Raw genomic sequence first — 13,881 nt, forward strand, 5'->3', positions numbered from 1 at the left:
TTTATCACCCCCGTTGCCTCCCTTTGGTACAGTCCATTGACCCCTGACCTTTTTTGCCCTTCCCTAGGTAACATCACCACGCGGATCCGCACCTCGGAGAGTGGCTCAGATGAGGCCATCAAGTCCATCCTGGAACAGGCCAAGAGAGAGCTGCAGGTTCAGAAGGCTGGTGAGTGGCTGCTCTCTCTCTCTGACAGACACGACTCTACAGCAGGAGCTGGTTAGATTTTCTATCTATTGATAGAGCTAAAATAATTTACCTCAACCCAACTTCAAACCTGCTGTATAGTTTAGTTGTCTGATGCTTCTTGTCTGACCCCCAACCCTCATACCACACTGCATGCCCCTTGTACAGAAATTATAGGGATGCTGGGCATTTACAGTATAAAGAGTTTCCTTCCCAGGGTTTTGACCTCATACAGCCCGTGAAGTGGATGAACATACATTAGGATGTGATGTGGTTGACTCAAGCTTTCCCCATTTGTATCTTATTGGTCATACAATTATTCTGAAATGACCGATGCCGTAACTAATGCCAAACCGTGCTAGTGACTGCCCCATACACTGCCTTTAGAATGTCTAAGAGATGTCCCTCGTGCTAACCCCCTCTTGACGCCGTGCCACCCACTACAGATGGTGTGGAGGACAGACAGCGACGACAGACAGGTTACCCCCGAGGCATGGGCAACTATTTTGCAAAATATGCACAAAGTCTCAGACTTGGTGAGGAATGGATTTAACCTTACACACTGTGTGGCCCCACACCGGGAATATACAAACCAAGTACAGACTGCAAGACCACCTTTTTCTGTCAGGGAGGGAGAATACATTTCCTTGACCGTCCATGTCTTAAATCTAAGAGATATGGTTCTACTAGGGAGCAGTTATTTTAGCCTCAAACACATTAGAAAGACAAATGTGGCTGTATTGAAATTCTTAAGTGATGGACTGTTATTGTATAAATTATCAAGCACTTAGAATATGTTTATAAGACTTCACAAGAAATCACTTATTTTCAAATGTTACATTTTCCTTTTGTTTTGAACTTCAGACATCAAACAGAAAATCCCAAACCTCACAGAATTCTTCTCTACTTCAAACAGTGTGGCCATGGAGCGTCATTTGAGTTTGAGTGCAGATGGCGTTCGTAGCCTTGTCTGATGATGTCTATCCTCTCTGTCTCTCCCTGCTGTAGACTCATCCCAGCCCCCTCCCTCGTCCAGCATTGGTGGTGGTGGAGGTGGTATCGGCTCAGGGGGATCCTCCAGCTCAGACGAGACCATCCGCTCCATCCTAGAGCAGGCAAGGAGAGAGATGGAGGCCCAGCAGGCCGCCCTAGAGCCCATCCTCAAAGCATCCTCCATGGGCCCCTCCGACCTGGCCCTGCTCTCCCCCAAACTCCTGGGCGCGCCAATCCTCCCGGCCTCCTACTCGCCCCTGGCCCTCTCCCTCAAGAAGCCCTCCATCCCCCCAACCTCATCTCCCTCCTCCCTCCTGGATTTCCACTCTGCCATGGTGAAGAAGGAGGCAGGAGAAGTGGTGGGAGAAGGCGGGGGAGGAGGAGGGTTGCTAATGGATGGTGGGACCAAGCAGGGGCGAGGCTCCTGGAGGGATCAATGGTGGAGCAGTATGCACCCCGGGGGGCAGGGAGCCACGGCAAGCCTGAATGACGATGTGCGTAGTCAGGAGGACAGCAAGGAGGTACAATAACATTAATACCACACACACTCTCTGCCTTCATGACCTCTCTCTCACCTCCGAACCACGGTGGGCCAGCCACAATGTTCAAAATGTTTTGAGAATGTGTCATATCATTATAACTCATCACTGTTCTACACACAAGGCTCATTCCCTCTGATGGAACATATACATGCTGTCCGTGTAAGTTGTTAGCTACTTCTCCTTAAACTGCTGAGATTTGTTTTGCACTACTGTCGTTTTTGTTGGTTGCCATCACTCAAATCAGCTTCTGACACAGCCCTTGTGCAACTGAAATGTATCTGGAAAGTGGTATTAGAAGACAGAGGGCCATTGTCTATGTTCATCTGTAGCGTGCAGCTGCTCCACTCAGGACGAGGTGCTCGGAGTGCGTATGTGTGTGTGAGGTCCATGTCGACACCACAAACCGGATGTTAGGCTCGCAGCTCTCAGAGGCAGAACATGGCCTAACCCAGCAACTCATGGGAGCTACGTTTCTTCACAACATTGAAATCATCGCCATACTCTCTCCCCCCTATCTTCTGCTCCACATACTCTCCCTGGATCCATTCAATGACAGTGGCTGTGTCCTACTTCTTTATAGGGGGAAGAGAAGCCACCTACCTTCCACTCATGCCTATTCATAGCCGGCGACAGCTTCACGTTAGCGTTAGAGGTTAGCGCCCTACCTCCACAGTGACTGTGCCATTAGCAATTAGCTGTTAGCCTTTAGTGGCCAGCCCCATCCCCACTTCCCCACTGACTGTGCCTCTCTGTGTCTCCGCCAGAAGCCTCCCCGGCTGGCCGGCTCATCCTCGGTGCTGGCACCCTCCTCCGTCTCCATCTCTTCCTTGGACTACTGGAAGGACTGGCCCCGGGCCGAGTCCCCGTACTCCCAGGCCAGCTCTGAGCCTGGCGGGGGCACCAAAACCCAGGGGCCCAGCCGCGCCGACACACCCCAGAGCAGTCTCTCTCCCCTAAGCTTGGGGCCTCTGGGGTCCCTGTTGACCCCCGCAGTCAAACAAGCCAAGCCTGTGGTGGCGCCGCTCACTCCTGAGCAGTACGAGTTCTACATGTACCAAGAGGTGGACACGGCAGAGCTCACGCAGCAGGTCAAAGACAAGCTGGCCAAGAACGGCATCTGCCAGCGCATCTTTGGAGAGAAGGTGTGCAAGACACCCTACCGCCCCATGTCCTTATACTGCCTGATATACCCATCCTGCGCCAGTATAGCGTCAACTCACATCCCCCCCCCTGTAATACTGCTGCACTTGCCTCTCTCCCTTCCTGTCATTTCCGCCCAACTGCCCTCCACCCTCAGTCAGCACATTTCAAAACTGGGTGTCCTATGCTAGCTCAGCTCTCTGTTATAGTGTGTTTGCTTAATGAATCCATTCATACGTGTGTAAATAGATTTGTGTGTAAACAGGAAACCGTCACCTTTGACATAAAACGTATGTGATCCTCTTAAGCTTCAGTTGTCACATCCATTTAAAACACATCTAAGCCTGTGTCTCTCTCAGCACTCAGCTAGTTAATAGCATTGGGCTGCCAACCAGGATTCCTCCCAACAAAAACTCCTTTATACACCCTGTTGGTACAAACTAAAGCAGATGGTGTCAGGGTGTACAGTACAGATCTCAGTGGTTTGAAGGAATAAGTGCATGATCTCAGTGCATGAGTGTTTGTAATTGGGTGATTACATGCCAGCATGTCCCGAAAATATTTTGGTATCACAGATTGTTCTGGCAATTCTCAGATAATAACTTCATTTTGGGGGGGGGGTGTTTAACATGTGTTTTACATTTGTATCAGCATTTTTGGGGGAGAAATCATGACGAAAGTCAAGAGGCTATTCTAGGCCTTTTTTAGACATGTACATGCCTCCTGTAAGACCCTTTGGTCATTGAAATCGTGCATGATACAGACAACATATTGGTGTCATTATACTTCTTGTAGTGTGCTCTCAAATATGCAGTATGTCTATATATGAAATAAAATGTATCACATGAATTTATTCAAACAATATACTCTTCAAACACATTTCATTTCCAGAGTGACTCTCTGTTACTGTTAATGATATGACCCATTTTATACATAGAAATGACATTATAGGTCATTAACCAATCACAGCCCTCCTGTAGGATTGTACATTCAGCAAATCACCAGCAGAGGGAGTTGGCTTTGAACCCATTTTCCCATTCACTGTTTTGGTGGTGGTGATAAAATGTATCATAACTTTAAAAGTAGCAGAAAGCCCACTCTGAAAATGTGATGTACTTATAGATTATATTGTTTAAAACAATATGCATAAAAATGAAGAAAGTCAACAAAAAAAAGGGTGCTTTTGAGATATTTATAGTTTTAATGTTGGATAAATTCATGAGTAACATTGTATTTCAGAATGTAGCAATATTCCATAATTTAGCGCTCACTATTAGGAGTATGTTGACACCAAGGGGTTGTCTATGTCATGTGCCGTTCACGGATCATTGGGTCTTACCACTTTCATCATGATTTTCTCAAAAATGCTGTTAGAAATGTAAAAAGCGTACAAAAACATCCTTCATCCCAATAAAGTTTCTATGTGAGAATTTCCAGAAGGAAGATATTTTCGGGCCATGCTGGCATGGAATTGACCAATTGTCGATATGCAATGTACAGTAAGGACAATTGTTTCTTTTTAACTCTATCTTTTTGTTTGATTACTGTAGCTAATATTATGCTTTATTCTGTCATGTGTTCTGAGCAGTGTACTTACACATTTGTGTTGTTTTACTGTGATGGCGTGCTCAGATATATAAAAATATTTATTGACTTACGTATGTGTGTCTGTCTGTGTGTACGTGCGTGTTACAGGTGCTGGGCCTGTCTCAGGGCAGTGTGAGCGACATGCTGTCCAGGCCCAAGCCCTGGAGCAAGCTGACCCAGAAGGGCCGGGAGCCCTTCATACGCATGCAGCTCTGGCTCAATGGAGAGCTGGGCCAGAATGTCCTGCCCTTACAGGGCCAGCCACAAGGTAAACACACACACACTGGACATGCACACCAGGCATACACACACACTGCTGGAACGTACTGCACCTACAGGGCCAGCCACAAGGTAAACACACACACACTGGACATGCACACCAGGCATACACACACACTGCTGGAACGTACTGCACCTACAGGGCCGACCACAAGGTAAACACACACACACTGGACATGCACACCAGGCATACACACACACTGCTGGAACGTACTGCACCTACAGGGACAGCCACAAGGTAAACACACACACACTGGACATGCACACCAGGCATACACACACACTGCTGGAACGTACTGCACCTACAGAGCCAGCCACAAGGTAAACACACACACACTGGACATGTACACCAGGCATACACACACACTGCTGGAACGTACTGCACCTACAGGGCCAGCCACAAGGTAAACACACACACACTGGACATGCACACCAGGCATACACACACACTGCTGGAACGTACTGCACCTACAGGGCCAACCACAAGGTAAACACACACACACTGGACATGCACACCAGGCATACACACACACTGCTGGAACGTACTGCACCTACAGGGCCGACCACAAGGTACATGTGTACACAGAAGAAGGAAGCCTGTACAGAATAAGAAAAATCCAAAACATGCGTCCTGTTTGCAACAAGAAACTAAAGTATACAGAACAAAAATATGAACACAACATGTAAAGTGTTGGTCCCATGTTTCATTAAATGAGCTGAAATAAAAGATCCCAGAAATGTTTAATCGGAGCAAAAATATTATTTCTCAAAAATATTGTGCACACATTTGTTTACATTCCTGTTAGTGAGCATTTCTCCTTTGCCAAGATAATCCATCCACCTGACAGGTGTACCATATCAAGAAGCTGATTAAACAGCATGATCATTACACAGGTGCACCTTGTGCTGGGGACAATAAAAGGACACTAAAATGTGCAGTTTTGTCACACAACACAATGCCACTAATGTATCAAGTTTTGAGGGACAGTGCAGTTGGCATGCTGACTACAGTAATGTCAGGCGGAGCAGTTGTCAGAAAATGTAATGTTAATTTCTCTACCATAAGCCGCTGTCCATCCGGCCTCACAACCGCAGACCACGTGTACGGCTTCGTGTGGGCGAGCAGTTTGCTGATGTAAACGTTGTGAACAGAGTGCCCCATGGTGGGTTTAAGGTATGGGGTAGGCATAAGCTACGGACAACAAACACAATTGCATTTTTTCGATGGCAATTTGAATGCACAGAGATACCGTGACGAGACACAATCCTGTCTCGAAGCTCTACAGACAATTCCTTCAACCTCATTGCTTGGTTTTTGTTCTGACATGCATTGTCAACTGTAGGACCTTATTTAGACAGGTGTGTGCCTTTCCAAATCATGTCCAATCAATTGAATGACTCCAATCAAGTTGTAGAAACATCTCAAGGATGATCAATGGAAACAGGAAGCACTGAGCTCAATTTTGAGTCTCATCGCAAAAGGTCTGAATACCTATGTTAATAAGGTTTGCAGAACATTTGCACATGTTTCTTTTAAGAATAATGGGTAAATGTTGCACAATCCAGATGTGACAAACTCTTAGAGACTTAAACAGAAAGTCTCACAACTGTCATCGCTACCAAAGGTGCTTCTACAAAGTATTGACTCAGGTGTGTGAATTAGATATTTCTGTATTTCATTTTCAATACATTTGCAAAATGTTAATTCATTATGGGATAGTATGGGATATTGTGTGTAGATGGTTGAGAAAAGAAAACAATTGAATATAGTTTGAAATCAGGCTGTAACACAACTAAATGTGGAATAAGTCATGGGGTATGCGTGTGTCTGCGTTCATGCCTGTGTGTGTGCATACATCCACCTACAGTGGTTCCTGAATGAACAGTGGTTCCTCAATTACGTTTTGAGATGATGCCGCAGGACTTAAAGGTAATTTGTGGTTTAGTACGGTACCCTGCATCACTGCTTCATTGCTCCAGACCACCACAAGAGGGAGTTAGAGTGCTATTATGCTTTTGGGTACAGTGTGAAGTGTTGGTCTCGCTACTGTATCTCTCACCGAATGAATGGGCGATATAAACCAAATAGAAACTTATAATTGTCCACGACTTCACAATTGAATTTGAATTAACTGAATGAAGAGGAAGAGGGTGATTAAATTTAGAACAATAGTGTAAGAATTGCTATTCCTCTGTCCTGCACGCACACCCCACATTTTTTTTTTTTTTTCTACTTGGTCAGAAGAAGCTGTGACTTTACTGTGGCATATTACTTACTCAAATTGTTACGCTACGGTTTTTATTCTAAGTCAATTTAACATGTTCATTTATATTCCATGATTTTCTTAAAATATATGTGTTGCCTGAATATAGGCAGCAAGTGATGTCTGCTAAGTAAACAAGTTGATGGCACTGTCATATAGCCTCGGCTACGAGGTACAGATAACATACAACTCAAAAAAAAGGTTTCACATATTTTCAAGACCTAATCTATTTAATTAATTTGTTTCATTTATTCCATTTACTTGTGTAATGTTACCGAACAGATTATAACAATCGAAAGAAGCGTCTGGTGGAGCATGGAGTGAAAGGGCATTGTACTGTAAGTACGCCACAACGCTGTGGGCCAGGTGGAAATAGTTTAGCAGCCTTTCCAATACATTTGAATACAAAAAATGCCACCCACCCTTGATGTCAATGTCAGATTTTTCTTTTCGTTGAATCTCCATTAGGATATTGGTTAGGCTACAATTAGGCTGTGGAAATGTTAGGAATATTTGACTCTTCACTCACAGTCGCTTCGTAGCCTGTGTGTGTGTCCCAGTGTGGGATCTGATTGATGGCCGCTGAGAGCAGGGAGAGCCTCTGTCCTTGCCCACCGATTAAATTCTCCCCGGCTGCTGTCCTTGTATTGAAATGAAAATCTTTTCTAGCTTTTATTCTCTGTCTGGAGCATTGGGCTTAAGCACAGAGAGGGACTCATCCATCAGCCAGGGGTGTGTGTGAACTTGTCCGTCAGGTCTCCCCCACAGTCATCTGTCTGTGTCCACCTCCTGACACCACTGTCACACACACATACCTACTCGCATACATACTGTACACGCACACACACACACCTACTCGCATACATACTGTACACGCACACACACACACACATACCTACTCGCATACATACTGTACACGCACACACCACATACCAACTCGCATACATACTGTACACGCACACACCACATACCAACTCGCATACATACTGTACACACACACACACCCATACCTACTCGTATACATACTGTACACACACACACACACACACACACACACATACACACACACATACCTACTCGCATACATACTGTACACACACACACACACACACACACATACCTACTCGCATGCATACTGTACACACACACACACACACACACCTACTCGCATACATACTGTACACACACACACACACATACCTACTCGCATACATACTGTACACACACACACACACACACACATACCTACTCGCATACATACTGTACACGCACACACACCACATACCGTACGCTTTCTCTGTTGCCTTTCTAACTCACTCTCAAACTCTCCTTGTTCCCAGTCTCAATTTCTATGCAAAAAAAACTGTCCCAGGAACCATTATCTGATTGGTTAAGGTTTGGACTGGGTCAGGATGAGCTGATCCAAGTCTGCTTTCAGAACTGAAAGAAACCGATGCCTCTTACCCAGACTCTTTAAAACTAAACCTAAAATTCATCCTTACCAAACAGAATAAATCATTTCATCTAGATTCAATAAACCGTCTCATTTCGATACAACATTAAAAGGACTAGTGCAAGACTTAGCAACACCATTGAAATCAAAGGCCTGTGGCCTCCACTAATTTCTCATTAGCCAAAGCGTGATAACGTATGTCCTAGGGGTGAGGGGGTTTATGGGTAACGCCGCCGTCCCGTCTGAGCTAGTGAGTCCCGACTGGTCGGAGCTGGAGCTAGCGACCACAGGGTGGTCTAATTATGACTAGCTAATTAAAGAGTGGGCGCTAGGGAAGTGATGACTGCTAAAAGACAGCCAGGAAGACCCAAGGACATTGTTGTTGCCAGCCACCGTGTTGGTGTTGTTATTGTCCCCAGGTTGATGCGAATAAAGCTACTGTCTAATCAAATTTGGGGCCTCTTTTGCATCGCCGACCCGAGGTAGATCAGTTAAAATGGCACTGGGGTTTTTAACGAAGATGATGAGCTTTTTTTATGCAAAGTCTTCGTGGCTTTTCAAACTAGGTTAGGAGGCAATGAAGAAAGTGTTTGAAGTGTTGGTAAAGATAAGAGAGAACTCTTTCCGTTCAATATCTAAGCCTCTTTTGAACTTGCGAGCTCTTTTCCCGACCGTTGCTGTTTTGTCTGGCCGGTCACCTCGGGGAGTCTTCCAGAGAGACAGTGAGATTACTTTCCCAGAATGCTGCAGTGCCCAGTGTGTCTCGAAAGATCTGGAGTCGTCATGGCAGCTCTCTGCAGAGCAACACACAGCGACCTGCTCCACATGACGGCGAGCGGACGCGACATGAGCTTCGCCAGCCTGGTGTGTGTGTTTGTGTGTGTGTCTGGACTCGTCCTGTGTAAAAACATATCATAGCCGCGATAATGACTGACAGTGAGTGGTTTTTGGACTTTGACTAAACCGGACTTAATTTACCCAATCTTAGAAAAAGACCATACACTGCACCACCAATCCACAGTATCTGTAGAACCATACCTTACACTGATACATCTATAGATACACAAAATGGATAAATATTTCCATTCCATCCACATATGCACCACCAGCATGTACGCACTTCATACACTCTGGATCTGGTAAAGGTTGATCTTTATATAGCGTGCCAGCGCTGGCTAAGCTGACGTCAGCTCATTTGTGGTGATGAAGTGGCACCAGAGGATAGTCAGCCACGCCTCTTAATGAGCGTCTAATGTGAGGGAGCGCCATGCCCCGTTTCCAGAGCTGTCACACCTTCTAGATGAGAGAAGGGGAAGCAGCTCGATGACAAACACACACAGGCCAGGGATGAGGGGGAGGCAAAGGGAGATGGGGGGGAGGGGGGAATCAGGATGAGGAGGGAGGGCATTGTGGGGGAGTTGGCACTCTCTCTCCCGAGGGCCTCCCGCAGCTGTTGTAATCAATTACAGCATCAGAACACTGATGTATGATAATTACTTCGAGCCCCCCCCCTCCTCTACGCTCTATCCTCCCAGACAGACCCCCCCCCCTCTACGCTCTCTCCTCCCAGACAGACCCCCTCACAGACGCGCACGCACACCCACTTATAAACACACACACACACACAGCCTCTCTGCTGTGCAGGGCTACATCACCCCCACCTCTTCCATATATACACACACACCCCTCTCTGTCGGCATCGGGGCGGAGGCATGATGAATTACATTTACTGGCTGTCCTACATTAAGTATCCTTTCTCCATCATTTTCACCACAAATTAGCCACGACAATGTATAGATTAAAGAGATGACTTTAGAACCAGAGAGGAAGATCGGGAACGCAGGGAGGGAGAAAGGGAAAGAGAGAGAGAGGGGGAGGGAGGGAGAGAAGATCAGAAATTAATGGCTTTTAAAATTGGCCCGTAGATTAGATAGGCAAGCTGACATTTACATGTCTGTCTGCTTAATCCAGGGCTGGCCAGAAAATGTCAAAGTACATGATGTTCTTGGGATGGGGTTTAATGGGACACTTGTTAGATATGGAGCAGGGCAGGCAGACAGGGTAGGGGAGGCAGACAGGACAGGGCAGGGGAGGCAGACAGGACGAGGCAGAAAGGACAGGGCAGGGGAGGCAGACAGGACGAGGCAGACAGGACAGGACAGGGGAGGCAGACGGGACAGGGGAGGCAGGCGGGACAGGGGAGGCAGGCGGGACAGGGGAGGCAGGCGGGACAGGGGAGGCAGACGGGACACGGGAGGCAGACGGGACAGGGGAGGCAGACGGGACGGGGGAAGCAGACGGGACGGGGGAGGCAGACGGGACGGGGGAGGCAGGCGGGACGGGGGAGGCAGGCGGGACGGGGGAGGCAGGCGGGACGGGGGAGGCAGACGGGGCGGGGGAGGCAGGCAGACGGGGCGGGGGAGGCAGGCAGACGGGGCGGGGAGGCAGGCAGACGGGGCGGGGGAGGCAGGCAGACGGGGCGGGGGAGGCAGGCAGACGGGGCGGGGGAGGCAGGCAGTCGGGGCGGGGGTGGCAGACAGTGCAGGGCAGGGGGGTAGACGGGGCAGGGGAGGCAGGCAGACGGGGCAGGGGAGGCAGGCAGACGGGGCAGGGGAGGCAGGCAGACGGGGCAGGGGAGGCAGGCAGACGGGCCAGGGGAGGCAGGCAGACGGGGCAGGGGAGGCAGGCAGACGGGGCAGGGGAGGCAGGCAGACGGGGCAGGGGTGGCAGACGGGGCAGGGGTGGCAGACAGTGCAGGGCAGGGGGGGTAGACAGGGCAGGGGAGGCAGGGGGGGCAGACAGTGCAGACGGGACAGGGGAGGCAGACGGGGCAGACGGGACAGGGGAGGCAGACGGGACAGGGGGGCAGACGGGACAGGGGAGGCAGACGGGGCAGACAGGGCAGGGGAGGCAGACAGGGCAGGGGGGCAGACAGTGCAGGGCAGACGGGGCAGGGGAGGCAGACAGGGCAGGGCAGGGGAGGGAAGGCAGACAGGGCAGGCAGACAGGGCAGGGGAGGCAGACAGGGCAGGGGAGGCAGACAGGGCAGGGCAGGCAGGGGGGCAGACAGGGCAGGGGAGGCAGACAGGGCAGGGGAGGCAGACAGGGCAGGGGAGGTAGACAGGGCAGGGGAGGGGAAGGCATTTCCTGGAATAAGAGGAGAAACCCATACACTGATTCATATTCTGTCACACACATTCTCACACACAAACACACACACTCTAAGGCAATCACGGCAGTGGGGCCTAAAGTGTGTCAAAAAAAAGTCCCATTTGGTGGAATATGTGACTCGCCGGGGTAATGGGCCAGGCTTTAGAGGCTCATAATGCATCTCTCACAGGACATTGTCCCAATCTGCGTCTTTGAGCTCTGGCAGAGGGGAGACCACACAGCCCTGTTTAACAGGACAGCCCAGATGGATGGAAGAGAAAGAGATGGAGGGAGCGAATAAACAGAAAGAGAGAGACAGCTTATTTACTTCATCCAAATGTATTGTCAGGAACGCATATGGAATGGACTGTAAAATCACTGTGGGAGCACTGTAAAAGTACCCTCAAAAAGCTGTGAAAAGTGATCAAAAGCTTTTAAAACTAACACAAGGCCATATTGTATTAGTATATACCTCATTGTGTAGGAGTATGTTAGTGTGATAGTGTATGCTCTTCACCCAGCACATATAATGTCCTCACTGCCCCTCATTAGAACACAGCACAGTTTGCCCAGCTATAAGTAGCCCTCCCCAGAGGTGTGTGTGGAAGCTACGTCCACAGTACACACCCTCCAGGTGCCCCTGAGAGAGAGAGAGAGAGAGAGAGAGAGAGAGAGAGAGAGAGAGAGAGAGAGAGAGTGTGTGTGTGTGTGTGTGTGTGTGTGTGTGTGTGTGTGTGTGTGTGTGTGTGTGTGTGTGTGTGTGTGTGTGTGTGTGTGAAAGGTGAAGTGTTCCCTTCCCCCTCATGTCTCTGCTCATCCTTTCCCCTCAGTGCTAACATGCCCTCACTCTGTCAGGAACACAGATAGATTCAATGGGAAGGGAAACATGAAGGCACACTGTTTATACCGGTGCCAGCTTTATCCCGGACACTAACCAAGGGTCATATGACTACCGTGTTGCATGTTCAACGTTATTTCCAAACGCTTTGTCTGTATATTGAAGTTGAGTGTTACCTCATACAGATATTTGATCTAAAAATGTAGTTTGGGGCGAAATGTAGTGCTGCATTTGCCTATTCAAATGTGTATATATATATATATATATATATATCTAGTGTAGGCATACATTGGTATTTAAATTGGTGCCACGGTACAGTATCTTTGGAACTAAAAGCCTTTGGTTGCAGTTGAACAGGGCCAGTCATGGAGTAATGTGTTTATCTAAAAGCCAGCGAAAGCCGTTTTAGGTATTTTTAGTGTCACCAGTGTCAGAGTTAAAAGCAGCAGGCAGCTGTACGTCCAGATGCAGCTATCTCTCTCTCCCTCATCCGCTCTACTATCAATCCATCTTCTGGCGTGAAGACAAAACAGAGTGCCCTGTGAGGGAAAGCAGAAAACATTGCCCCCTCTCCTCTCCTCCCCCCTCCCTCCCTCCCTCCATCCCTCCCCCAGTGCAATGTCCCCCTGGGGGCCACTGCGGTAGTGACATGGCTGGGCTGTGGGTCACTGGCACCATGTCACAGGACAACCTGTCATGTGGAGAACCCCACCCATCCCTAGTCCCCTCCCTCCCTCCTCTGTCCCCCTCGCGCCACGCTGCCAGATAAAATGTCACCAGTAGGTTTAGCAAGCCGGGCGGGAGATGCGAGCTGACTGCTTCCCTCCTCCACACACCCAGACACACACCCACATACTCCCCCCTCAGCTGTTTCCCCCAGCACGGCAGGGAGGTAATCACTAGTGACGGCTCCCCTCGGCTGCTCACTTTAGGGCCGCAGCCAGCCGCGCACACACAGAGACACACAGCTCATGCACATACCCTCACACAAATAGGCATAACATGCACACGCATCCTCACGCCGCACATACGCGTATTCGCCACACAGCATACACATACCACACACACGCACACATACACCCTGCCACACAGGGTGGGCAGAGAGAGGTAAAGGAGGGAGAATGGAGGAAGAGAGAGAGCGGGAGCTTCATTTGGAGACTCTGACTCATCAAAATAAGTAATTGTTTTCCCAGACTTCAGAAATAATTTTAGCAAACAACTGAAGCCTTCCTCCTGACCTCGGCCGGGGATAACTGATGACTTGTCCCTCCTGTGCTGTGCTGGCAGCCAGGCACAATGTAGTGTAGGATACCCCTCTCACTGTAGGACTATGTCTGTCTGCTCTATTAGCTACCCTCTCCACAGAGCAGGACAGGAGAAAGTCCTAGTATCCCACACACACACACATATACAGTTGAAGTCGGAAGTTTACATGCACTTAAGTTGGA

General features: G+C 48.8%; 1 protein-coding gene across 5 annotated transcripts in view; it reads left to right on the forward strand.

Annotated features, from left to right (window-relative positions):
• LOC135548655 (homeobox protein cut-like 1) overlaps nucleotides 1-13,881 on the forward strand; it is a 250,386-nt gene that overhangs the window by 216,765 nt on the left and 19,740 nt on the right. For 2 of the 5 annotated variants that reach the window (XM_064978472.1, XM_064978473.1), the window contains 5 exons: nucleotides 68-169; nucleotides 634-723; nucleotides 1,196-1,701; nucleotides 2,487-2,864; nucleotides 4,558-4,717. In XM_064978472.1, the coding sequence (XP_064834544.1) occupies nucleotides 68-169; nucleotides 634-723; nucleotides 1,196-1,701; nucleotides 2,487-2,864; nucleotides 4,558-4,717 (1,236 nt within the window). The remainder of the gene's footprint in view (nucleotides 1-67; nucleotides 170-633; nucleotides 724-1,195; nucleotides 1,702-2,486; nucleotides 2,865-4,557; nucleotides 4,718-13,881) is intronic. The other 3 variants (XM_064978476.1, XM_064978475.1, XM_064978477.1) reach the window with 3 other exon arrangements.

The sequence above is a fragment of the Oncorhynchus masou genome, chromosome 11 (genome assembly GCF_036934945.1).
Source record: "Oncorhynchus masou masou isolate Uvic2021 chromosome 11, UVic_Omas_1.1, whole genome shotgun sequence".
NCBI classification, from domain to species: domain Eukaryota; kingdom Metazoa; phylum Chordata; class Actinopteri; order Salmoniformes; family Salmonidae; genus Oncorhynchus; species Oncorhynchus masou.